The sequence below is a fragment of the Triturus cristatus genome, chromosome 11, assembly GCF_964204655.1.
Source record: "Triturus cristatus chromosome 11, aTriCri1.1, whole genome shotgun sequence".
Lineage (NCBI taxonomy): Eukaryota > Metazoa > Chordata > Amphibia > Caudata > Salamandridae > Triturus > Triturus cristatus.
The window spans coordinates 1,066,264,698-1,066,292,102 of NC_140594.1; the positions used below are offsets into that span (position 1 = coordinate 1,066,264,698).

The 27,405-nt window shown below is 45.8% G+C and overlaps 1 protein-coding gene across 1 annotated transcript in view; it reads right to left on the reverse strand.

Moving 5' to 3' along the window:
• PIK3CA (phosphatidylinositol-4,5-bisphosphate 3-kinase catalytic subunit alpha) overlaps positions 1-27,405 on the reverse strand; it is a 256,280-nt gene that overhangs the window by 113,027 nt on the left and 115,848 nt on the right. The window contains exon 9 of the mRNA XM_085635399.1: positions 25,330-25,454. Within this exon, the coding sequence (XP_085491525.1) occupies positions 25,330-25,454 (125 nt within the window). The remainder of the gene's footprint in view (positions 1-25,329; positions 25,455-27,405) is intronic.

Sequence of the window (27,405 nt, forward strand, 5' to 3'; positions counted from 1 at the left end):
GATGCATACTGGTAAGTAGCATATTCCGTTCGAGGCATATGAGCTGCAGATTGTACACTTAGCATAGATTATATAGCAGTACCCAACCTTAGCGGCGACCACCGGTATCCGTTGCAGCTGTTTGAAAGAGTGTTTTTAGTACAGCCTGGCCCACCCTAGCTTGCTGCTGGGAATGCACATCTACACAGTAGTGTTTTGTGAATGTGTGCGGTGTAGACCATGTGGCTGCCTTGCATATGTCATCTAAGGGTATATTCCCTAGAAAAGCCATAGAAGCCCCTAACTTTCTTGTAGAGTGGGCTTTAGGAGGAACAGATAATGTTCTCTTTGCCTTCTGATAGCAAATTTGTATGCATTTTACAATCCACCTAGCTATCCCTGATTTTGAGATGGGGTTGCCTTTATGTGGTGGAGAAAAGGAAACGAACAACTGTTTGGTCTTCCTGAAGGGTTGCGTTCTTTGTATGTAATATAGCAACGCTCTTTTCACATCTAGTGTGTGTAAGGCCCTTTCCGCAACAGATTGGGGTTGCGAAAAGAAGACAGGTAATTCCACTGATTGATTGAGGTGGAAGGGGGTAATGACTTTGGGCAGGAACTTCGGATTAGTTCGAAGTATGACCTTGCTGTGATGCATTTGTATGTAAGGTTCCTGTATGGTGAACGCTTGTATTTCACCAACCCTTCTAAGGGAAGTGATAGCTACAAGGAAAGCTGTTTTCCAGGTGAGAAATTGTAGCTCACATTTGTGCATTGGTTCGAAGGGCGGACCCATTAGTCGTGTAAGGACCAAATTTAGATTCCATACAGGGGAGGGTGGTGCCCTGGGAGGAATTACTCGTTTAAGGCCTTCCATGAAGGCTTTAATAGCGGGCACTCTGAAGAGTGACAAATGCTGTCTGTTTTGTAGATAGGCAGCGATCGCTGCTAGGTGTAGGCGTATGGATGAATACGCCAGGTTACACCTGTGAAGATGGAGCAGATAGCATATGATGTGTTGTATGGATGCATCTAGAGGGTTGATTGTATTGTTACGGCAGTATATTACAAATCTTTTCCACTTTGCGGCATAGCATGCTCTAGTGGTAGGACGTCTGGCTTCCATGATGATGTTCATGCAATCAGGGGGAAGGTTAAGGTACCCGAATTCTAAGATTTCAGGAGCCAGATCGCCAGGTTGAGCTGAGCTGGGTCCGGGTGCCTGATTTCTCCATGGTTCTGGGTTAGGAGGCATGGGGAAAGGTGCAGTTTTTGATGTGGTACCACTGATAGTTGTAGTAGCGTGGTGTACCACGGCTGTCTGGCCCACGTCGGAGCTACCAGAATGAGTGTGAGGGAGTGCTGTTGTAGTTTCCTGACCACTAATGGAATTAGTGGGAGAGGTGGAAAGGCGTATGCAAATCTGCCTGACCAGTTCATCCATATCGCATTGCCCTTGGACAATGGGTGTGGGTATCTGGCGGCGAAGCTTGGGCATTTTTTGTTTTCGTGGGTGGCGAAGAGGTCTATTTGAGGATGCCCCCACTGTTGGAAGAATGGGTGAAGAACTTGTGGATGCAGTTCCCATTCGTGTAGTTGTTGAGTCTGTCTGCTGAGCAGATCTGCTATGGTGTTTTGTACGCCTGGAACATGTTGTGCCAGGAGAAAAATGTTTTGGGGAATTGCCCATCTCCATATGCTCTGGGCTAAGCGGGAGAGCTGGGGAGAGTGTGTCCCCCCCTGTTTCTGTATATAATACATCGCAGTCATGTTGTCTGTGCGAATGAGGACTGCTTTGCCTGAAATCTGCTTTTGGAAAGATTTTAGGGCTAGAAAGATCGCCAAAAGCTCCAGATGGTTGATGTGGAGCGTTTTTTGCTGTGGCGTCCATAGACCTTGCATTGTGAGGTGTAAGAGGTGCGCTCCCCAGCCGGAGAGCGATGCGTCCGCTGTTAGAGTCACTTGGGGAACCGGGTCCAGGAACGGCCGTCCCTTGGAAAGGTTTGTGGTGTTCCACCACTGCAGAGAGTGATGTGTGCGGCCGTCCACCAACACCAGATCCGTCAGCTGACCCTGGGCCTGGTTCCACTGTTGTGCTAGGCACTCCTGAAGTGGACGCATGTGGAGTCTTGCATGGGGTACTATGAAGATGCAAGACGCCATCATCCCTATGAGCTTCATAAACACTCTTGCTGGTAGAGAGTGTTGAGGAAGGAATATTTTGCATAAGGCTAGAATGCTTGTGATTCTGGCTGAGTTTGGATAGGCAATACCTTTTGAGGTGTCTATGGTGGCCCCGAGATATTGCTTTGTGTGAGATGGTATGAGGTGGGACTTTTGGTAGTTCACCGTGAAGCCTAGCTGATGAAGCAGTTGGATGGTGCTGTTTGTATGTTGCACGCATTGTTGGTAGGACGCGGCTTTTATGAGCCAGTCGTCTAAGTAAGGGAAGACGTGAACATGTTGACGTCTGAGGTGTGCTGCTACTACTGCTAGGCATTTGGTAAACACCCGTGGTGCAGTGGTGACCCCGAAGGGGAGAACCTTGAATTGATAATGTTGCCCGTCCACCACGAACCTGAGGTATTTTCTGTGAGAGGGGTGTATTGGAATGTGAAAGTACGCGTCTTTCAGATCCAGTGTTGTGAGAAAGTCTCCCTGGCAGAGGAGTGGGAGGACTTGTTGTAAGGTGACCATGTGAAAGTGGTCTGAATGTATGTAGGCATTTAGAGGCCGGAGATCCAGAATGGGTCTGAGGGTCTCGTCTTTCTTTGGGATTAAGAAATATAGGGAGTAGACCCCTAGATTTCGTTGATTGTCGGGTACCTGCTCTATGGCGTGTTTCTGAAGGAGCGAGAGTACCTCTTGTTTGAGCAGTGTGGAATGCTCTTGGGACATTGGACGGTGCCTTGGTGGGATATTGTGTGGGGTAGATGTTAGCTCGAGGCAGTACCCTGACCGAATGATTTGGGTCACCCATTTGTCCGATGTTATGGACTCCCATACGTGGATAAAATCTTGTAGTCTGCCCCCGACCGGAGTGGAATGGTCTGGGGGGAGCGAAGGGGAGTCATTGTGCGGGTGGGGTGGCAGAACGGGTATTGTTGGTTTTGCCCCTGCCCTTATTGTTGTTGCCTCTGTAGCCACCTCTTTGGTTGCCCTTTGAAAATGTATTTTGAGGAGGGGATTTGTAGGAGGTAGAGGCATTATCGGTGGAGGAGCCTCTACCTGTGCCACGAAAGGACGAGCGTCGAAAGGAACGTTTAGAGGCTTGGGTCTGGAGCGCTCCCATAGACTTCGCTGTGTCTGTATCTTTCTTCATTTTTTCGAGCGCTTCGTCTACCTTTGGGCCAAAGAGTGTTTGCTGGTCAAAGGTGTGATTAAGTATTGATGTCTGGACCTCAGGCTTGAACCCTGATATCCTGAGCCAGGCATGGCGGCGAAGCAGGACACTGGTGTTTATGGCTCTTGAGGCAGTGTCTGCTGCATCGAGGGCACACTTAATGGAGGTGTTTGTGATTAGTTTGCCCTCCTGTATCAGGTCATGAGCTTGGCGTTTGTATTTGTCTGGAAGGTGCTGCATAAGAGCCTCTAATTCATCATAGTGTGCTCTATCATATCGCGCAAGCAGTGCTTGTGTATTTGCAATGCGCCACATGTTTGCAGCCTGGTAGGCGGTGCGTTTACCAGACGCGTCCAGAAGTTTAGATTCCTTGTCTGGTGGTGGGGCATCTCCTGAGGATTGGGAGTTAGCCCGCTTTCTAGCTGTGGAGACAACTAGGGAATCTAGAGGAGCAGGGCCCTTGATGTATGCAGGGTCTGTGGGTGCCGCCTTGTACTTCTTTTCTATTCTAGGGTTTAGTACTCTGGCTCTGACAGGGTCTTTGAATACCTCTGTAGCGTGCTTGGTGACACCCTTAAGCATGGGTAAAATAGCGGTGGAACGATCTTGTAAATCAAATGTATCCAGTAGGAAGTCTTCTTCCACTGGTTCCGTGTGCATGTCCACCCCATGGTAGTGTGCTGCTCTCTGCACTAAATGGTGAAACCCTAAAGAGTCCTCTGGAGGAGACGGCCTTGATGGGTATAGGTCGTCTTGAGGTACATTGGGTACATCAGGGTTATTATAATCCTCCCATGGATCTGGGGTCCCTGGTGGAGTGGGATCCATTGGGGCGTCCCCTGGGTCATTGTCCGGGTCCCCGTCATCCGGATCTGGGGATGGGGCCGGATCATAGTGAGGTAAAGGTGGAGGGGGTGGTGGTGGTGGTGGGAGGGGGGGTGGCAGTGGGGAGGGTACTCTAAGGGGAGAAGTAGCTGAGTCCCTCTTTTTGGGTGGAGGAGGAGGAGCCGGAGCCTCAAGGCGACGCTTTTTAGTAATCACAGTCAAAAGGCCAGTCTTTGGATCTCTGGACAAAGTCTTTTGTAAAGGGTCTGGTGTAAACAGAGCCAATGGCGCCGAGTCGTCTGTCGGCACCGGCGATTTCGGAACCGGAGGTTTCGATGTTCTGTGTACGCCTTGCTTTTTGGAGGTCTCCGTGTGTTTCGGCGTCGAATGCTGCTTCGGCGCCGGAGCGTCGGTGCCGACCGATTTCTGTTTGTGTTTGGTCGGCGCCGAGTGTCCAGGCTTCGGCACCGGTGGTTTCGGAGTCGAGCTGGATTTTGCAGGCTTCGGTGCCGAGTGGTGTTTATCGGCACCGGGCGTCGGCTGGCTCGATCCCGAGCTGCCGTGAGACTTTGAGTGCTTCGACACCGGGCCCGAAGGTGGGGTGATCGAGGCTTTGGTTTTGGTTTTGCCCAGGCCGGCAGGCGAGGGAGTAACCGGAGTCTCTTTGGTTTTCGGTGCGGGGCTGGGAGGGGGCATTGTACTCACGGCCCGCTGTCCTGGTGTTACGTCCTCCAGGTCGGAGTCGTCGGCCTCGGAAGCGCTGACGATGTCTTCTCCCAGTTCGGTGTGTGTCTGCCCCGAAGCTTCGGCGTCGTCTCCGAAGATGTCCGGTGGAACTGTCGAGGATGAGTGCGCCATGGTGCGTCGAGCCCTTCGATCTCGGATCGTTTTCTTCGATCGAAAAGACTTGCAGGCGGGGCAGTCTCGAGCCTCGTGTTCCGGAGAGAGGCAAAGGTTACACACCTGATGGAGGTCGGTGTGGGGAAATTTAGACCCACATTCTGGGCACTTTTTAAACGGAGTCCTTTCCATCGGCCGGGACCGGAGTCGCGGAGGGCCCGAAGGCCGGGTCGATGTACGGGATGGAAAAAGTGCCGCTTCGAGAGATGAAGATGATGAAGGAACTCGAAGAATCGAGGATTTTCCGTCGAGGCTGGAACCGTAGAAGTTCGAAGCCGGAGCACGAAGTATCACATCCGAGCCCGATGGCGGAAAAAAACAATCTGAGGATGGAGCCGAAGCCCATGCGCAGTACGGACCGAAGGAGGAGTCACCAAACTCGTGACTTCCAAGCACGGTCCAAGAAGAAAAACAAACTGCAAACATCCGGGCCCAACACCAGATGGCGACCTATGCTAAGTGTACAATCTGCAGCTCATATGCCTCGAACATATTTTTATGAACAAATAGACACCAAAATGAAAAACATCCAATGTAGGGAACCAGAGATATGAATTTTTAAATCACTCTATAGTGCTTAAAAACATATAGCACTACCATGGAACATCTGGTAGCGCTTGACCGGGACAAAGTCAAAGTCGACCGCAATGAAGTCCAGGTCAGATACACTAAGTGGGAGGCCTCGGTCAAAACTTTATCTTCAGACTTTTCTGGGACTTTTTCTTCCGACTTGGCCAGACCCGCCACAGCAGGCCGGATTCAGTGAGGGCTCGATGGCTTGACTTCCTGCGAGACCCCGGTCAAATCTTGGAAGTCTGGAGCTTTGGAGCGGAATGAACCTGAAATACAGGTTACGGTTGAAGATTGTCGCCTTGACTCCCGACGTTGGGTCAGTCACCTCAAGGAGCTTTTTCACAAAAGTTTTCCAAACTTCAGGAGGTGCTTCCTGAAGTTCTCCTTGTAGATTCAAAGGGTCCAAAACACCAAGCCAAAGGTCTGGAATCTACTAGACGGTCTCTGGGATGTCTGGACTACAATTCCCACAATGCACCTGCCCAAATCCTTAACAGTCCACTGGACGCACTCCAGGACGGGAACATTTGGTGGAGATGATGTAGGTGGGCTCCATTAACCTGTAGCTTGCAGAGAATCCATTTCTTAATCCTTCTTTAAGCAAGTCAATGTCCCCACGGCTGTAGTAACAGACTGTACAACAGGCACAGTCATTCAGAGCGCGGGCCTTCAGGTGCAGATCCAGATTCCAGCAAGGCAGTCCTTCTTCCAGCAAGGCAGTCCTTCTCCTTGTAGTTTCAAGCAGCAGATCTGAGAGCCTATGCAGCTCTCACATATTTTTCCAGTGTTCTGGGGTGACAAGCAGGGGGACACCTCCATCCAATGAGATGCTGGGTGCCACCCAAAAGCAGGACACTTCCCTCTAAAGTGTGGCATCTTCTTGTCCCACAAAGCACTGCACTTCCAAAATCTATCACAGATTTCTTTCCAGAAGAGTAAGAGGAGGGTAAACCAACCCACAGAGTGGCTCATTCCCATAAGCTCTCTCCCCCCCGCCCAACATCTGCAAATCCCTGTCCTAAGCATGCTATCTGGCAGGAGCACAGGTTGTGGGGGTAGGTACGCCTGGCATTCCTTACTGATCTGCTCTCTCTTTGAGCTTAGTTAGATTTTCACTAGCCCCCTCTTTAGGACCTATGCTCCTCAGCTTCACAGCGCTCTCCATCAGATAACCTCTGCTCTGGCCAGGCCACTTATCACCTAATCCAAGCAGCCTGGCTAAGAATGTTAGGTTGACCAATCAGCAGAGACCACTAGAAGGCTAGATTTTGGCTTTTAGAAGAAAATGTTCCATAACTTCTCTTCTGTACTAGTCATAATAAATTCAACAGTGGCAAGTTGTTGGATTGATCAATACCAATCTTTTAAGTCTGTGAATGATATTTTCATTCCTTTCTTAGCAATAGTTATATTGAAATAACATTTTACAATTTTAGTCTATGGAGCTAGGTATCTACAATGGGGCAAAAAATGAAATGGGCACCATTTCCCTCACCAGGGAATATAAAACATCTTTTTATAAGGTCCTTGCTTACAGTTACATGGCCCCCATCCCTGGTACACCTAGGGGAATCCTTGGGGATGCCCAATATGTAACAAATAAGGTAGCTTATCACTTTTTATGTGCCCATACCACCCAAGTCGAATTTGCATACAATTTACTTTTAAAGACAGGCTGCCTTTAAAATGACAGTAGGCACTCAGCAGTGCACACATGCAAGTGCAGGTAATCTGCTGGGCCTCTTAACTTCCATGCCTTAATATATACTAGGGACTTATAGGTAGATTGCACTCCCTGGCCCTATTATCTACTAAGGTCTTATAGAGTTTGTCATTGCCAATTGTAAGTGTGCCCTATAACAAGTACCTTTTTAAACATTGCCTTAGGTCTGGTTAGCAGAGCCCAGGATACAGTCAGAATCAGTTACTACCAATAACATTCAGCAGACAAGCATTTGATATGAAATCGGTCTCACATTTGTAAAAGTTAGAGCTATTGGCATTGTAAATGACCACGTTTTTACTCGTGTATTTTTTTGTTTGCAAGCATTTAACACTGTAACCTGGTCAATTAAAGTAATTTTATAAAAGACATATACGTGTGCTCTGATGACCTTGCACAGATAGGCACTTTCCCTAAACACTTCTACAGACTAAGAAAAAAGCTTACACCAGCACAACATTTAATCGAAGAGTTTTATTTACTGACTTCATCTAGGTCAGTTCTGGTGGATATTGTGCATTTTTATGTATATTAAGTTATATGCTGCTTAGCATAAAATGCAGTCCTCTGCAAAGCGCATTTAAAGTGGAATATAGCAGCATATAGGTGCTATAGAAACACTCAACTGAAAGTTGCAGTAGCAGGAATAATCACAGGATGGTGGGCCGGTGCGGATACTCAAACCTGGTTATCAAAGATAAACATTTGTCAGAGTTGCTCTTAACGCCACACCCGCTTACATTCACTTCCCATGTGCCTCAATAGCCCACAGCAAAGCGATGCTCTTACTGTTTTAAGGCAATTAAGTTGCCGCCCTTGGCTCAGCCAAAGTTTAATTTGCATACACATTAACTACACCACCACCAACAAAAATAGCTCAGTGAGTTGAATGCATTGGGTTGGCATTCTTGGTTCAGCAAGAGTTATATTTAATCACTTCATCTATGTCAGTTCTGATGGGTATTGTGCATTTCAACCTTAAAAAAAAAGTCCCCTTAGGAGGCAGAAAGGGACTAGATGTGATAATCAAGAGATGTGGTCTGACGTTAAATATCTGGGGCTTGAGTTCGAATCCCAGCTTGCCCTACCAGACCAAAGAATAATCTTGGGCAAATTGGTAAACATCCAGCATCTGTACAAAACTAATGGTTGTGCTTATGGCAGAATGTGCTATACAGGCTGAAGGGATCATCTATTTAAGCCACCCAAATACTCAATAGTGTTGACTGGTGGAGGGGGACTTTTGGTTGTGAAACTGTTTAGAATGCATCTCACAGGAGCAGGGGGTCAGTCACAGATGCAGTGCAATTCACATCTCTGACAGCATTCAAGCTACAGGGGGGCGGGGTAGGTGGTAAAGCATGCAGATTCAGGACGTATTAAGTAGCAGACACTAAAGCCCTTTGTGTTTCGGATTTGCGTGTATGTAGTTCATAGATTGTTTTAGTGCACACCACAAACCCCCCAAAAGCGTGCATAGTGTGCTGCATTATGAACATTTTACACCAAAACATGCAAATACTACTTTTCAACAAAGATGATCTACGGTGGTGAAAGCCGGCAGGCAAGATGGCACGGAAGAAGCAGTCATGGACAGCCAGCTGGGCATTGCTGTCGAGCCCCAAGCTCCTTGAGGCACACTACAGATCTAGGTAGTCGCAATAAAGCTACCAGCCTTATGCACAGCCCCGCTCCCCCAGTCACAAGTTCCAACAACGCTAAATGACACAGTAGGGGTGGGTGGTAATAGAAAGGAAGGGGGCGGCTTTGGCTTTCTCCCGGTAATGAATATTGAAGTGGGAGCAAAACAGCTATTTTAAGTGGGAGCAAAATAGTTATTGGACCAAAAATCCCACAAGTTATATTGCAGAGACTAAACAAAATCCCTCACATGTGACGCCTACAGGGAGGTCTTTCCAGAAGGAGTAGTAACAATCTCAAAACCCTGCGGTCATGAAAGGCAGAGGGGGGGGGGGGGGGGGCGATACTTTGGAATCTGTCATTTAAGGACAGCGCCTCACTGTAGAAAGAAAAAGCTTTTCCATGGAGGCAAACACGGGCGCGTCAACAGTGAATACAGCGCGAGAATAACCATTTACTAAAAATTACGGTCGGATCGAGCACAAAGACCAAGGTTGAACTAAACTTGTAGATAACGGAGTCTCTAGGGATAATAAACGGAGCCTGAGGTGCTTCTGGGACCTATTATCTTTGCAATCTTCGATATACTAACGCCAAGAAGTAGAAACAGGGCTGCATGTGACCTCATGTCACACAGGTCTCTTTCAGACAGCCCTGGGACTTTGTATACCATGGTCTCTGCATCCATGGAACTATATGCCCTTACCTCTGCATGCAAAAACAAAACTACATGTCCCAAAAAGCAAAGTGCTTCTGGCTTAAAACCGGGAACGGCTGTGCAAACGTGTCACACATGGCACGAGGATACCTGGCAGTTGCGTGGGAGGAGCCAGTGGTAAGCATGAATTAATTTGTTTGTTCAGCATGTAAAACAGGCCGTTATCCGTAACTGTTTGAGACACATAGATGAACCTTATGGGTAAATATGGTTTTCTTTAGTGCAAAAAAGAAGTTAGCCTAGAACATCCGTGGGGCCAGGGAGGGGCAGAGAGCTAACCAATTTTACCAGTAACGAAGAGCTGTTCACATGTTGCAGAAAACATCAGTGACTGTCTTTTACAGTGCTGCAGAATTATGTCCAACACAGGGATGTGCATTTTCACACAGTACTGCGCAGCAGCGGCGTGGATGGTGCCCTCAACACAGCACATGTCTAAAAAGCACAGATTTGCCAAAGCGCCACACACATTATTGGAGCAACGCACATTATTGGAGCAACGCACATTACCTCCCCAAATATGATAAAATTAATCTGATTTTAATGTTGTGTTGTCACCCATCTTGGATCACAAAGCCTTCCAGGCTAGCTCGGGTGCAGCTCCCGTAAACTTTCAGCCAACGGACCAAAAAAATACTAGACTACAAACAAATGCATATGAAAGGGAGGGGCTTCACATACTGGAGTCCTCTGTGCCAATCTCAGGTGTAGGCCGGAGAGACGAGATTGGATAGAGAAGGGAGGGCTGGCGAGGGAGCTGGGAAGAGCTATGCTGAAAAAGTGCAGCTGCCATGGTAAAAGATGATGAAGCACGGCGTGCACTGTGCGAACCAAAGAAAAAAAAAAGCTGTGCACCTCCTGAAGCGTCCGGCATGCTTCCGCCGTGCCAGTTAATAAACCAACAAAAAAACGTGTTGACATTTACAAATAAAGTTTCTTAACACAAAACAAATAACAAGTAACAACGGCCGAATGAGAACTGCAAATGTGAAAAGTGAAGTAAGATTCATGGATAGGATTACCCGGTGTTTGCTGGCAAAGCTACCCCGCTACCCAGCCCCCTCCCCTCGCAGCCTCCTATGAGTGCTCTCTGCTGCCCAGGTGGGAGTGTGCTCTAGAGGCAAACAAAAAAAGTAAATAGCGCCACAAACAAAAATTTAAATTAAAAAAAGACCACCACATGTAACAGGAGCAGTTTGCTGAAAGGGCCCAAAACAGCGAAAGGCAGGACAAAGTAACCATATTCACCAAACACAAGTTGCCATTTACAACGGGCATTAACAGGAGCCAATAGAAAACATGGAAGGTGCTTCAAGCTCATGATCTAGATACAGCATGTCTCGAAGAGAGAGCACATGCGCTGCCTAGGCAAGACCTAAAAATGGAGGTGAAAAAGGCAAAAGGATGACTTTCTAACAATGTCTAACTCTGTCTCTAATCCTTTGAGTATCAATGAATGAGTATCAGGTTATATATGATAATTGATAAAAACCCGTTCTACATAAAGCACTTTGATAATAGCATAGAGCACAAAATGTTTTTATTACCATGAAAGAATGTCTCTCTCTAAGTTGGTAGTCCAATGCTTTTGGTTTACGCTTGACAATTCAAAAGTGCATTGCTTAACCCATTAGAACGCTTCTCATTTTTTAGGAATGAATACAACAATCAGAGTAATCAGTGACCAGCTCCCTCTGCTGAGAGTTTGCAACTACAAAGAATTCCTGTACATCTGCTCTTAGGCCATTTTCAGGAATATAGGTGGAGTAGACAAGGACGTGGGTGACTGGTGGGTATGAGGGTGGGAAGCCTGTTGGAGCTGGCCACCCTGTTTATCAAAGAGCTGTGCAATTCACTAATACCGGGCGACCCATGCAGGGGCCCGGGTCAATGCAAGTACAGCATAGGCTGTTGTTCAGCAGATTGCGGTTGCTTCCATGGGACCTCTGACGTGCAGTGTGTAGGAAGGTCAGGTAGAGAGATTTTCTGATGTATGGTCTGGGAGTTGGAATACGATCCTTCATTGTTCCCAGAGAAGCTCACCAAAATTAAATGACTGGTTTTGAATTGAGGTGGTGAATATGGACATCTTGTTTCTCCCTGCCCATTCACGTCGGGAGTCACATGGAGGCCATCTCAAGGTTCCCTGTTCCATGACAACAACTATTTATTCATTCTCTCTCTCACTAGGTACATGAACCCTGTACCCCTACAGTGTCTAGACCAATTCTTAAACATTGTTGAAAAGTCAACTAGTGTCTGAATTCATGCTCTGGTGTCTGCATTCCTCATGTGCTTATCATGTACAATGCATGGTTTCGCCCTCCACTCCTCCTCATTTTGGGATGACTCCATCATATGTAACTTTAACATGCCTCTTGCATTGAGCTACAGGTGACAGAGGCCACGTAGTATCTCTGACTGCCCTGAGTGATAATGTGTCTGTCTGGAGTGATTCTTAAAATTGCTCCATCACGTGCCGCTTCCAATATTGGGCCCCCCTTGGGTTTTATTTTAAAGAATATGGCTGCAACATTTTTTTCTTTTTTTTTCTGTAAAGCACGACTTGAGAGTAGTGCCACCTCTGAGCAGAGCGGTTCAAAGTAAACAAACGGCCGCTGATTATACCTCAGGCTACCTTCATAGCGTGCCACATGAAGTAAACTGAGTTTATTGCATTGCCTTTGCTCGTGTGGTAGCGAAAGGCATAATAATTTGTGGGTGTGCGCCATGGTCTGTCTAGCGTATGGGCTCACAGGTACAAAATAGATTAATGTGTTTTCTTCATCATCAGTTTGAACTTGCAGCCAAACTTCTTTTTATAATTTCCAGGGATTGCATGTTTTTTTTACTCTTTTACTAATTAGTTGCTGTGCTTTTCAGCTGCCAAAAGTCTTGTTGCATAAGTATGTACATAATTTTAAATAAGTCTTTATTTAGCATTTAACAACACTAATCGAGTATCAAGACCTCCTGCCAAGTTGCATGTCTAAGACCCTAATTTGATTCCTCTTTCTTGCTATTCTGTGGTTTAATTTTTTCATATTGCTGTGAAGTTCAGCTACTCAACTGCATTTTTGAGAATCTATGTAGTTTTGCTATATTAACGTTTGTTACTTAGCGATTCCTGCAGTTTCTAAGCGCTATAAATTACAGGCGGTTAGTCGGATATCTGTGGTGGTAGCAGGGTCGTTGTGTTGCTTGAAGGAGTTGGTGGCCTTGTGCTGGAGTTTGAAGTTTCTGTAGATGTTGGGGATCTGGTTGAGCAAGAAGTTTGCACGGTTGTCACAGAGTTCCTGGAAGGGGGTAATGTTTGTTGCAGCGGAGGGGTTGGAGAATTCTTTGACAATTTTCAAGAGTTCTTTGCTGTTATTTGAGTTTGATTCGATGCGTGACGCTAAGGCCTTTTTCTTCGAATCTCTCAATTGTCTGTGGTAGAGGTTGGGGGCTGTCTTGAAGGCGGTCTTGTCGGTAGTGTCCTTGCTAGTGCCCATCTCTTTTCCAGTTGCGTACAGTGTCATTTAGCAGTTCTGAGGTCTTCAGTGTACCAGCTAGCCGGCTTGGTGGACCTTCTGTGGGTGTTGTTGCAGATGGGAGCGATGTGGTCAGCGCAGTTGGTGATCCAATTTTAGAAGTTTTTTTACGTTTTGTTCTAGGTTGTTGGAGGAGATGGGGTGGGTGGTGTTGAGGGTGTTGATCTATGTGCCCTTTGAGTCTTTGCTCCAGCTGCGGTGGGGTGCGCTGGGCAGACTGGGGGTGGTAGAGCTGGTGATGTTTTAGTGGACGATGGAGTTGTCAGTCCAGGCGAGTTCTGTGGTGTGGATGTACCGGATGTGGTCACTGGAATTGAAGATGGAGTTTAGCGTGTGGCCTGAGGTGTGCATGGGTTAGTGGACGAGTTGGGTTGGTCTGATGTTGTTTAAGCTGTTGAGGGGTTGGTAGTGTTAGTCATTGTAGTTGATGGAGCAGGTAAAAAAGGTAAAACAACATTTTGTACACCTCCTCTAATTTGCATGAAATTAATTATGTAATCATTCTAAAATTAATTTACATAACATGTTTGCAGTGGAAGTAGTATTAATCCATATTTGCACCTTGATAAACATGAATATATACGTGGGACTTAATTGCAACTTTCATGGCAAAAATTAAATAATTAACAATGGTACGCAAACTAATCTTAGATTGTGGTGAAATAGTAAAATTGCATGATTAATATTGCTTTGCGATTGTATTGTGGCTTAAAATTATCGTATGGTAAGTATTATCACTTTAAATGTCGCTGCAGCTAGGAAAATAATATACATTGGAATTAGTGTGGGTTTAAGCATTAGAACCTTCATTTCTACATATAAATTGCTGCTATGTCTATTTTCGCTTAGTTAATGTTCAGGCCTACTAGGCCGCTGTACTCAAAATGGCGTTCTCTGAAGCAGATGCCACCCTGTGCGCACGATGATTTCTGTGCATGCCCAGATAACTTTGGAGATCACAAGGCGACATGAACTCCTGACATCGTGTTCCTTGCAAAGGTCGATGTGTTGGGGATTTGACCGCGAGCCAGAGGATGACAAAATGGGAACCAAAGAAGAGACAAAGAATGAACCTGTCAATAAGACCCTTTTGCCTTGAAAAGTCACATCTACTGTTCCATGTATGAGAACTGAAGGGAAAGTGACAACTTGTGAACTTTGTGCAAAGTCACTATGCAGAACCAGTTTGCTCTGGGAAGAGTGAAATGAACTATTTATAACTCCGAACTGTCCAATCATAACATTGGTCTGCCCCTAAAGTTGCCATATTTTGTATGAAATAAGAGAGAAGAGGATATAATAACCCCTCACCAGTCTTGAGAGGGGGCCTCTAGGTTGAGTTTGGAGTTCAGAGCTCAGTTCGGTGTTGGGTTTTTTCCAGAAGCCGCAGTTGCAGTGGATTGGAATTAGTGGGTTCGCAAGGAGTCGAGAGCTGCAGTTTGGAGTTGTGGCTACGGTTGTCTTTGGGTTATTGTTGTGTGGTCGACCTGAAGCTATTCGTCATCTATTTCTTTGGTAAATGATTTACTGAAATGTTTTCTAAAAATGTATTCTTTAATATGATTTCTAAATGTTTAATTACTCTTTAATAAATCTGAATTCAAATTATGAGTTGTAGTATATAAATGTAAGGATGAAAGAATTGCTAAAAGATTTAGATAAACAAAATTGAAATAACAAGAAATGAGTTTGTGGTTCTTAAATTAATCGCTAAAGATATCAAATGTGTTCAAGACTTTAATAGTGTTTTAGCTGGTTCTAATTCACCATCAACCAGTCCAACTAGTTGGTCCATTCCCCAAACAGGGGAGTGCCTTGATGATAAAGTCAGGATTCTGAAGACTGTATATAGAATGTATATATATAATTTAGTAGAAAATTAGTCCTGATAGGTAATAAGGTACCCACTTGATCCAGCAGCCTTTCTCCTTTGTACAGATTCGAGTGAGTTGTGTGGATGAAAAGCGTGTTAGTGTAATGGGCCCCACCAATGAATGAATGTATGAATGAACTGTTGTAAATAAGAATCGGTGACATAAGGAGATTATGTAAATGTTGTCCTCCTCGCTGGATCATAGTCGTCGAGATGAAAGTTGAGGTCACGGTGGAAAATATAGTAGTTGGAGTCTATGGCGAGGGTGGGTGATGAAGTCAGCCATGAAGTTGCAGAAGGCTGGAAGTGGTTTTGGAGGACAGGGCGGGAGGAGGGGGAGGCGGTGCAAAAGTGCTCCCGATGGTGGTTTTGCTGTCTGTTTGGGAGTCAGAAGTGGAGGTATTTCATGGCTGGGGTGTTGTCATTTGTGGTTGACCTTTGGATAGATTCTTAGCGTATGTTCCCTCTGCTAGGCTAGTTGACGCTGTTGCTATGGGTGGGTTTTTAACTTTCGGGTATTGCGGTGGCGATGTCCCGCGCGGAAATGGGGTGAAGAGGACGTGAGGGTGGCGACGAGGTCCCAAACCAAGGAGGGGTGTGTCTAGTGAGCATGTGTTGAGAAGGGCGCATGTGAGTTATTGTTTTTCTTCAGGTGGTGTCAATGATGTGTTCGGGGTGGGACTGGTCAGTGGACTGGTGTGCGTGTTGTGGCAGTAGGTGGAGTGTGGGTCTGCGCGGTGTCTTTGTTGTGGCGTTTGGGGTAAAGGGAGTGGAGCGCGGCGATGGTTTGTCTGCGTGGATTCGGTAGGGTCGGGGGTAGTGGAGCTGGCGTGGTCTAGGCACGGATGGGCTTGCCGCTGGCGTGCCTTCGACGTGCCTGCTGCGGCCTGCATTAAGTAGCTCCTGGGGTGGGCAGGACTTCTGTTAGTTGGAAGAACGGCGAGTAGAAAAACCCAGGCAGCGGCGGTGTCACTGGATCAGGCTGGGACAAGCGGGAAAGAAAAGCAATTACAGACACACCATCTGGATGCCCAATAGCCAGGAATAAGTGTTATTCGGAAAGTGATAGCTTAGAAAATACTCTTACTAAAAAATGCAAACTAGAATTTAGAGTAGACTTCACCGCCAGCTCCACATAGCCTCTTAAAAAGAGAAACGTTTTTGACCAAAAAAAGGAGGCTCGACAGGAAATGGAGGACCATGCATATTCAGAATGCTTGAGGCAGCTGGAAACCGATGTAACGTGGACCATACCTCATCTGCTCTAGCCTCTGTGGACAAAAAGCAAAGGGAACAAATCACTAGGTCTAGGTGATTTTAAAGATCTCCATTCTGCCCCAAGTCTGATTCTGTAGGAAGCTCTTTTTCAGTTTCTGATGACGCCCAAATTGAGTCTTGTGGTTCTCTATGTTGAGAATGTAGAGGACTGGAAGGAGGTCAGCTGATGTACACCTCTAAATGCCAGACACAGAACAAGGCCACCATTAATGGAGACAGAGCATAAATTGAATTTGGGCTACAGAACCATCAGCCAGACCACCACTCGCCATGGAGATGCATACATTCAGAGAAAATCAAGGAAAACCCTGCAAGGTAGAATCCACATGCACAATGAATAAGCCACAGCAGCTGGCAATGAGCTTATTATGTTATGTCATTTTACAAAGCACTCCAATACCAAGAAGGTACCTTGGTGCTAGCTGAGTGAATATCCTGTACGGAAAAAGGCAGTAGCTGACGATTAATGCAGAGTGAAAAGCCATGTTTTGAGAGCCTTCCTGAAGGCTAATAGATTAGGTTGAGATTCAATAGAGAGGGGGAAGAGTGTTTCAGGCCTTGGATGCGTTTAATACAAATCCACTGCCACTCCATCTAGTGCTTGAAAACAATAGATGAAATTAAAGCAAAGCAGGTTTGGCTACTTATTGGGTGTCTGAAGAAAAGACACACTGATGTGAAAGGGTTCCTCAAGAAAGATTAGTGGCAATTTGTCATCTATATAGCTCAGAGGATCAACTTTCATTTCTACTAGCAGGTATTGCAACTTTATAGACATCAGAATAGACAGACTATATATACATACATATAACAATTTAAAGTCATTCTCAAGATACTATGAATGTAAGCATATGATGCAAAAGGATACAATTGAAATATGGTGGTTGAAAAGAAGCTCAATTTCGGCGGCAGTGTCTAAATAAAACGTGACAGACCTAAGTAAGACAACATGAATGTCATGGCCGGGTGTAATCAGAAGAATAAAAGAGGTCCAAAACTGCAATAAAGGACTTTAAGAAAAGAATAGAAGACTCAGAGGAAGAACCAGCAGGTTTAGGAAAATCAGCCTGACATGCATATTCCTTTAAAAACAAGTCATAGGTGTCCCCACAGCCCCTACTAGCCAGCCTAATCAAGAGTCTCTTGTGAGCTCTGGAGTCATCCTCTCCTCCATACTCACGCATAGCTGCAGGAGCTGTCAATGTGGTGGTATATGCCAGGTCTCTCCCAGTAGGGGCTCTGGAAGACGCCTCTGCAGCCTCCTTAGCCCCATAAACAGGAGACGTGAAAAGGTTTCCTGCATGACAGCACACAGCACTATCAATAAGTCATGGAAACAGGGCATTAAAAAAAACAAATGCTGCACTGTAAGGTTGAAGTGGACTTCAAATGTGATCTGCATTTTCTTTTGACTTTTGTAACCTAACCTGATAAAATGAATTAATGTTTTTCTGTTTCATACTCTATTTCGGTACATTACCATAAAAGAGATACATAAAAAAAATAACAAGGTTAATAACAAAGATAAAAACATGCATAAAAACATTTCTAAAAGAAAGTGCCTAGTCTACAAGCCAGGGGCCATTGTACATCTGGGGCCTTGAATGGGTTGCACTACCAAGTTAATAGTTTAACATTTGCCAAATGTTAATGTTAATGAATTACAACATCGCAAGCTGGGTCCACATTTTGAGCATTGTGGCAGATATTTGATATCCTTTTAGTTCAAAATAATTTTCAGCAATAAACTAAAGTCCTAAAAAATGGCTGCAAAATGTTTGGTTTCGAACAAAGAAATTAGATGTACAAAATGAAATATTTGCACGTTATAAAGGATTATACCACAAATCCAACAAACAAGAATTCCAAAACAAAGTTTCAGAATAGAGAAATTGAACTTTTGTTAAACTGTCCACTGAGGTCAATAACATTTTGATTATGACAAAAGGTAAGATTTCAAATAGTGTCTGGATAGATATGAGAGTAAGAATCAGGCTTATGATTAAAGATGTAGTGAGTGTTAGGGGATAAAAAAACAAATGTGATAAAAGTTAAGCCAAGGGTTTAAATGAGGGAAGCTATTATGTTAGAAGTGGAGGTCACAGTTAAGGATTCACTGGCACAAACATCACTTGGTAATTAGAAAACATTTAGAAGGTTTGAGATTGTGGATTCTCTTAGGGTAGGTTGCCATTATGGTGTTCTTTATATTACCCTCCCAATATGGTGTTCCTTACATTGTCAGATCTTGGTCTGAAGCATGCTGACAAACTATGAGACACAATAGCATCCTGGGATAAACACCAGCAGAATTTTGCCTGAGAATACCTGGATAAGGGGATGTGGTTTAACAGCACACAATGGCGGCAGCCATTCTCTGGCGCACCCGCACCGACCATCCTTCTCCATCCTGGCGCTGCGGCCATCTGGCAGTCCATTCGTGGCTGGGAGGTGGCACAAAGATCAAGAGAAGGTCCTCCACCTAGAGCTGAAGTGACGAACTCCAGAGGACTGAGAATCCAAGATGGCGGCCATAGAGCTCCCGCGACCGGGTAGCCGTTAGTGGGGAACAAAATTGGCTAGAGACTGCCTCAACTATGTGTAGTGTCACCAAGGCAGGGAGTGAGCAGCTGGGAACACAGCCCCCAGAACGAGCCGGCGGGCGGTTTTTAGGAATGAGTCTGGACTGGTGCAGCCTTGTTCGTGGATGGGGTGCTGGAGGGAGGCCATTTGGCGGCATCAGTCTGAAGGGGCAGCCAAGGAGGGTCATGACCACGCAAGGGAGAAGACCATCTAACCCCCTACAGGGCGGCCTCACAGGCTCATGCCTCAGACATTGGTGATGCACTGGCTACGCATCTGCGGAAGGAGGCCAGTGAAAGGCCTTGGACACTGAAAACACAGAGATATACTACATATGGTGAGCTAGAACCGAGTGAGTGTTGATGGGAGGAAGGACGGAAAGGAGGCCTAATTTTCACTGAGGATGGGGAATGCTTGAGTTAGATGTTCAAGGGGTGGGGTGAGCAACAGACCTTTCCCAAGATATTGAAGTGGGTAGTTGAAAGCCCATGTCAGGGAAAACTGGGGTGGGGAGACAGGTTGAGGTTACGTTTAATTGTTCAGTGGGGGGCACAGCATGACACATGGTCACACAAGCACATCACTATGCGAGGAAAGACATACCGCGCACAGTCACTACAACTCACACCTATACACACAGTGGATGGCAGGGCAACACACTGACCCATTGGCAGTTCTTTCGTGGAACATGAACAGTCTGGGTTGTAAAATTAAGAGAGGGGTCATAACACACTATATCTGTAGGCATTCCCCTGACCTGGTGCTCCTGCAAAAGACACGTCAATGGATAACGCCTGCAAGTGTCTACAGTGAAGTGGATACATGGCCCTGGCCCACGCAGGGTACACAAGAGACTTCTGAGTGGTCCTAGCCAAGATCCTGGCAATATTTCTGTTAAAAATCTGAATTCTGGCAACAGGAATGCGCTAGTGTACCCTGGGCTCTATAGTGATAAGAAAACTAGCTTCAACTAAGTCCATTCCTTAAATGTGCCTCTAAACATGTAGAGCCTGAAAATATTCAGATATCTGAAAAGATAGAACCAGGATGTGTTCAGAATTGGAGCTTGATATTACCAAGCCTAACCCAATATGAGCCCTTATATAATCAGGAGATATCATCAGAGCTCTGACATGAAATCATTGCCATAATCTGTCACCTTATTGCATGGCACCAAATGAGACATTTGTTTTAACAGGAAAAGCAGATTTCTGAAACACTTTGTTTTATAAAATTCCACACACCTCATACTTCACCAAAGCGGCTACCTGCTGGATCATAAGAAAGTCTCTTTTTGCTACTCGTACAGCTCATAAAACTCCTCGGCTTTTGTGGTCGAGGGGAGTGGATCTTTCCCTTTGTCACCGAACTAGACACCTTAGACCGCCATTTTGGAAGGTTGGCGGGCTAGTTGTTTTTGGATCGTAACTCCCCCAATTAGATAAATGAGAGCTTTGACGTGGACGCGCAGCGGATGCGCGTTGCCGGTGCACCAAAGGCAAACCAGTCTGCGCCCGGCTGGGACCAGAATCCCTGCCAGTTGGAAATCCCATCAACATATACAGAATACATTGGATGCTCTACGTAACTTAGCACCTCAAATCACTGAATCTTGTCGGCACAAACTAACAGCAGACTCTGGGTCATTAAAATGTGTGAGCTGTAACGCAGACTATGAACTCAAAAAACAGACTACACATCATGCACCTAAATTAAACTTACTTTAAACGAATTGTCGCTCACTAGTAAAACATAAATATGAGGTTTTTGAGATCCTAAAAGATAAAAAGCCTGATGCTCCGTTTCTCACGGAAACATGGCTGAATGAGTGCTCTATTCCGCATGTCCTGGATGCACTCCCACAAAGTTTTGGGATACTTAGACAGGATCATCCAATACAAAGAGAAGGAGGAAGAATCGCAAAAATATACAAATTGTGGATGAAATGCTGCATAAAGGAGACCAAACTTGAGAACTGTGGGGCCGCCTTCTTTACTCTTTCTGCAGCCGAAGACAACACTATAGCGGGTTTTCTGACTTACCGCCCACCAGGCCCTGCAGCACAATTTATATCGAGCCTGGTGGAGAAAGTGGTTCAACCAGCACTGCGCTATAACAATTTGCTAATTCTGGGCGACCTTAATTTGCATTTTGACATTAAGGAGAACCTTGAAGTACAATCGCTATGCAAGGACCTTATGTCGCTGAACCTGGTGCAAAAAGTGAGCGCTCCAACTCATCAATTGGGACACATTTTAGATCCAATTTTTACCAACTCAGCTGAGATAGAGGTGGAGATGCCGTGAGCAGTCCCCTGGTCAGACCGCCACTTAGTGTCGTTTTCTGTACCACCTCGTAGACCCATCCCCAGGAAGCCTAGGTAGGAAATCACACATAGGAAGTGGACAAGGTTCAATCCGGATACTTTCTCGTAAGCACTTTTGAATGCCAACCCCAAACTGGACGAGGATATCAACATAGCCAAATAGGGATGTTGAGAACTGGATAATGGATGCACTGGACAAAATCGCTCTGTGGACCACACTGAATACTAAGAGGATGAGGGTATCGGCACCCTGGTTTAATGACACATTAATGATGGCAAAAAAAAAAATGCAAACAACTAGAGCGCAGGTAGAGGAAGGACTACTGCACCAAGAGTAGGGCGAGCTATAAAAAAGAACTCAAAAAAAGATCATGCGCTTATTGGAAAAACACGCTGTGATTTTTATACCGAAAAAATGAAAATACCAGTAACTCCTTGAAATAAATGTTCTCTATCCTGAAATTCCTCAAATCGCACAAACACATAACTGCCCGACGCCGATCTCCTTGGAGAACTGAAATAAAATTGCTAAATTTTTTGCAGATAAAGTTGCCAAAATCTATGACGCATTCCCAGTGGAAGCAAGTCACGGTGGAAATCCGCAAGCTTTTCCTGAAACAGCATTTGAGGGAGTAACCCTTGATGAATTTAGGGTGCCGGAGATGGAGGAACTCAAGAGTATGGCCAGGGGGATTAAATCTGGATCTTTCCTGGACCCAGCCCTTCCCAAGATCTTAATGCAAGGAGGCAACGTCATTATGCCCTATGTCTCACAGCTAATTACTCGTTCCTTTCATCTGGGCGAAATTCCTCGGAAGTGGAAACAAGCGATAGTGCGATGATTGCAGAAAAGAACACTAACAGACTATTCGGTGCTAGAAAATTTGCAACCCATCTCGCTACTACCATTCTTTGCAAAAAGTGCAGAGAAAGTAACCAACAAGTAACTAGTTAATCATATTAACCTAAATTACTTGTTTCACCCCTCACAGTCTGGTTTTAGAGCTGCCCACTCCACAGAGTCAGCGCTACTCCTGGCTACGGAAACGCTAAGGAAATGTGCGGATGCAGACCAGACTGCTGCGCTGATCCTGTTGGATCTCAGCGCAGCATTTGACACCGTATCTCATGGTCTTCCTCTTAAAGATTATGTAAATGCAGGGTCAGGGGCTCAGCTCTACGCTGGATGATGTCGTTTGTCTCATCACGGAGCTTCCAAGTTGCCCAGCACCCATATACATCCAAGAGCATTCCCCTGCTGTAGGTGGTCCGACAGGGCTCAATTCTGAGCCCCACATTGTTTAACCTCTATATGAGCCCACTGACAGAATTAGTGGAAGGACACAATGTGACTGTTGTATCATACGCCGATGATACACAACTGATTGTCACCTTATCTCAGAATCCGGAGCGGACAGCTCACCGATTCTCTATATGTTTAGAGCAGCTAGCTGCATGGATGTCCAACCACTGATTGAAACTCAATAGTAACAAAACGGAGGAGCTGAAAGTTGGAAAGGCCCACTCGAGATGGACATCAGCATGGTGGCCTGAAACATTAGGACAAATACCAGCCCCTAAAGCGGAAGTAAAGAACCCTGGGGTATGGCTTGATTCTAAACTAACGTTTGAAGTCCAATTCCGGAAGGTGGCGGGGAAATATTTTAGGACTCAAAGTCCTAAAACTCCTTGACCTTTTAACTATCACTGCGAGGAAGGCAATTGTACATGCCTTGGTCACCTCCCAGATGGATTGCGGTAACAGTCTCTATCTGGGAGCATCTAAGAAAGGTCTGACCAGGCTCCAGTCGATCCAGAATGCGGCAGCTCGCCTAGTTCTGAACCTCCCGAAAAGAGCAACAGCTGCGAGGGCCCTGGCAACCTTGCACTGGCTGCCTGTGGAGAAGAGGATCACGTTCAAGGCCATGAGCTACTGCCACAGAATGGTGTGGAAAAAAGGTCCAAGCTATCTCCAGTCTATGTTAACAAGCTACACGCCGGCACGGAATCTAAGATCTAAAGGCAGGGCATTGGTTACTGTGCCGAGAATACAGAAAGCGAGGATGAGAGCGTGCTCCTTTGGATACCTTGCAGCTAAGATCTGGAATTCTCTGCCTGTGGGACTAAGACCGGAACCTCGAAATACCATTTTTCGCAAGAGATTAAAGACATGGCTGTTTCCACCTTCAAACTAGTATTGTGACCCTTTAGTGCCAACGTTGCTTCCGGATACTCTTTTTAATAGCTTCTGCCAACCTTCTTGAGAGTCTGCTTACACATAGATAAATAAATACAAAAAGACTACTTAGCACAGAAGTGCCTGAAGGACAGTGGTTTGCTAAATCAGCGTGTTTTTGTTTTGTTTCTGTACAGTCACCTTTACCCACCACCCTTAAATCAAATTAGTGTTGCATATCTTTGGACAATGGGGGAAGACAAATAAATTAGGAGCCACAAAGCTGCATGATGCAGAGTGAGCTGGTTTCTTGTTGCAGTAGCCCCCCCCCCCCCCCCCCGTTTTGCCTGGTATTTGATGCAACTTCTACTGAAGAGTACTGGGCTCCTACTAACCAGGTCCCCTGTACCAGTGTTCTTTCCCCAAATTGTACAATTGTGCCCCCAATTGGCAAATGTCTTTAGTACCTTCTCTAAGTCCTTAAGTAAATGGTACCCCTGGTACATAGGGCCTGCGGTAAGAAAGTGGGTCCCTCAAGGGCTGCAGAACGAATTGTGCCACCCTAAGGGACTACTCACCAAACTCATGCAGGGCTGCTGATGCAGACTGGGTGTTTTGGTCCAGACAACAAGACCTGACACACCTCCCTGTGAGGCGGGCCCCCTAACACAACATTTGGTACTTGTAAGTAACCCATACAGCAGGCCTTACAGCCGCAAAGGGAGAGTGCTTGGTATTACATGTGAGGGCATACCTGCATGAGCAAATATGCCCCTGTGCTGGTCAGATCCATTACTGCCAGAACAAGTGACCAGGGAAGCCATTTTTAAACATGTGCTGGTCACTGGTGAAAACGAGTTCTCCAGCTACGTGATGCTTCACTGAAGATAGAGATGTTTGGAATCGTACATCTTGTATTGATAAACCCACACTGACCCCAGTGATGAATTTATCAATACATGCAAACCTGCCACCTGAGGCACTGTTCTGACTCCTCAGGTGAGCGCCTTTTGCTCTCAGTAGACCCATAACATAAGCCTGCCCGAGAAGAGGGTGTTATACCTCCTCCCACAGGACGATCTGCTGATTAGTCTTCCTAGGCCGGCGAGCTTCAAAGAGCTGCCACCTCTGAAATGCGAATCTGGCTTCCCTCACAGGAGAGGAAGCCTATCCCTTTGCCCAGAGCACCCTTGGCACCTGGAAAATTAGCTAGTCAAGTAGGCGTGCCACCCCCAGGCTAGTACCACCCCTAAGATGGGCTAAACTGAGGTGGACACAATTTTTCAGAAGCAACCATCTTTGTGAAGGCATACTTAGGAATTCTAGGACATGGTTATGCTCACATTAGGGGCATAGAGACCCCACGCCACAGAAGCCCATTAGCTACTACCCTACACTCTCCTAACACCCTTAAATTCAGTATTTAGGGGAGCACCTGGCACCAGAAGAGCAGATTCTGACAAACTGAAGAAGTAGCCAGAGACTGACTTGGCGCCAATCCTGCCGTCATGCCTGCTGGCTTCACCTATTGCACCAAATGTCGACTTGCCCTACAGCTGCAGAGTCCCCAAAACCCAGGAGACCTGTTAACCTTTGCCCAGGAACCAAAACCTACCGAGGAACAGTGGAACTGTCCTCCGCATCTTGCATCCTGCAAAAGAAGTAGCAAGAGGGCTCCAGCCCCGCCAAAACCCGATGCAGCCAAGCACCACCTTACCTGAGACCCCAGCCCGTGTTGAAGTGGGGCAACGGTGTCAGCGTGTCCCCAAACCCTCATGGTACCAAGTCCACTTGGTATTTCATATAAAGAGCCAGCTTCCTATATCATGCAATGCAACAGCTTTAAACTTTGAAGTACCTGTGGCTCCAGAGGATGTCCTTCTCCTGCTCAGTGATTTCAGACAGAGGGTCACGATTACCGATAGCACGAAGCTGCTCCTTATCACTGTCGCATAACTCAATGTCTCTGGCAAGTCGGTTACTCTGTGGAAAAGAATGACAAAATTAGCATTATCAACACATACCACAAAACATACAAGTATGCCACCCTACCTGGAAGCATAGTTAGAGCTATACATTTGTAAAATGAGATTTAATAACATTAAATGAATGAAGAAACTAGATATTTTGAAGGTGAAAGCTCATTCAATAAAAAAGTTTTAGAATAACTAAAATCCAAGCATTACACCATTTCCAGTAATTGGGCTAAGATGAGCTGCCTGCAAGTTTGGACAGGACTATTCCTATTGCAAGAGGGCCAAGACTGATTTTAACATAGCAGGTCTCCATCTACAGTGGCACAGTGAGTGAACAACAATGGACTTTGAGGCAGCCTAGCCATCGCCACTGACTGATTAATTCAAGCACTTCTTCCGTCACCTAGTGTTTTTGTAATGTGATGCATCTAGCAGTGTCTCTGATTTGTACAATCTTCTAGCAAGGGGTAAGTTTGACTGAGTACCAGTGGGCCTTTAAATCCCACAGATTCTGCTACTGCATTATTACGCCTTAAGAGGGAATTTATTAGTAGCAACAGTTCTTTAACCACAAACTCAGCAAAGACGAAAGGACCCATTTGTAGTCCCACCATGCGCTAGAGAGTAACTTGCATGTGTGTTGATGAGGAGACGAGAACACATTATTGACCAGTCATTTGGGTATTAGTGGAATCAGAGGAAAAGCATAGGCAAAGCTCCCTGACCAGTCTATTGACATGGCATTCCCTTCTGAGAGGGGGTGTTAAACCTGGAGGTAAAGCATTGGCGTTTTGCATTTTTTGTTTTACTGTTGCAAACAGGCCTATTGCTGGTCTCTCCCAGGTCCAGAAGATTTTATACAGTGTTTCTTGTTTTAGTTCCTATTCGCAGAAGCTGCTTTCCTGTCTGCTGAGCCTATCTGCCTCCGTGTTTTCTTTTCCTGGTAGGTGGACTGTTTGCAGACTAATCTTCCTTGGTATTGCCCATTGCCAGATTACCTGTGGTAGCTTGCTCAGGATGAACGAGTTTTTGCCTCCCTGTCTGTTGAGGTCAAATATGGTGGTTGTGTTGTCTGTCTGTATTAGTACAGTTTTCCCTGTGATGTGTGTTTCTAACGCTTTCAAGGCTAGGAACACTCTTGATTTCCAAGAAGTTGATGTGTTTTAACGCATCTGTGTTCTGCCGCTGTCCCCGTACCTTCAGGTTCCTGTGTGTGCTCCCCACCCCTTGTGGGATGCATCTGTTGTGAAGGTCACTATTGGAGTTGGTGTTTTGAAAGGTTTCCCCATGATCACAAGCTTTGATCTACACCATTTTATCTCCATTTTTGGTTTTGTTGTGATAACCGTTAGATCATCTCAACTTCCAGTGGCTTGTGACCACTTGTTGCAGATCCATTCTTGGAATGGTCGCATATGAAGCCTGCCATGTGTTATGAGTGGTATGCATGATGCCATCATGCCCATTAATTTCATAACAGTCGTCAATGTCAGAGACTACCCCTCTGGTAGAGTGGAGTCTGCTCTGTGATCGCCTTTGCTCTCCTTTGGATCGGGTATGTCTGTGCCATCTTAGAGTTCAATGTTGCTTTCAGGAACACCTTTTCTTGTAGTGGTTGTGGGGATGACTACTTGTGGTTTATTGAGAAACCTAGTCTTTGTAGTGTGGTGATTACAGTTTGGGTATTCCTATGGAATTCTTGTTTTGTTTTTGCCTTTACTAGCCAGTCGTCCTACATGGATACCCTGCCTCCTTAGGTGTGCTGCTACTGCTGCAAGGCACTTTGTGGATACCCTCGGTGTCGACTTTATCCCAAATGGAAGTACTTTGAATTGGTAGTGTACTTTCTCTAGTACAAATCTTAGGTATTTTTTGTGTCTTTTGTTCATAGGGATATGTAGATAGGCATCCTTCAGGTCTAAGGTGGCCATATAGTCCTCCCGTTGTAGGAGTGGAAT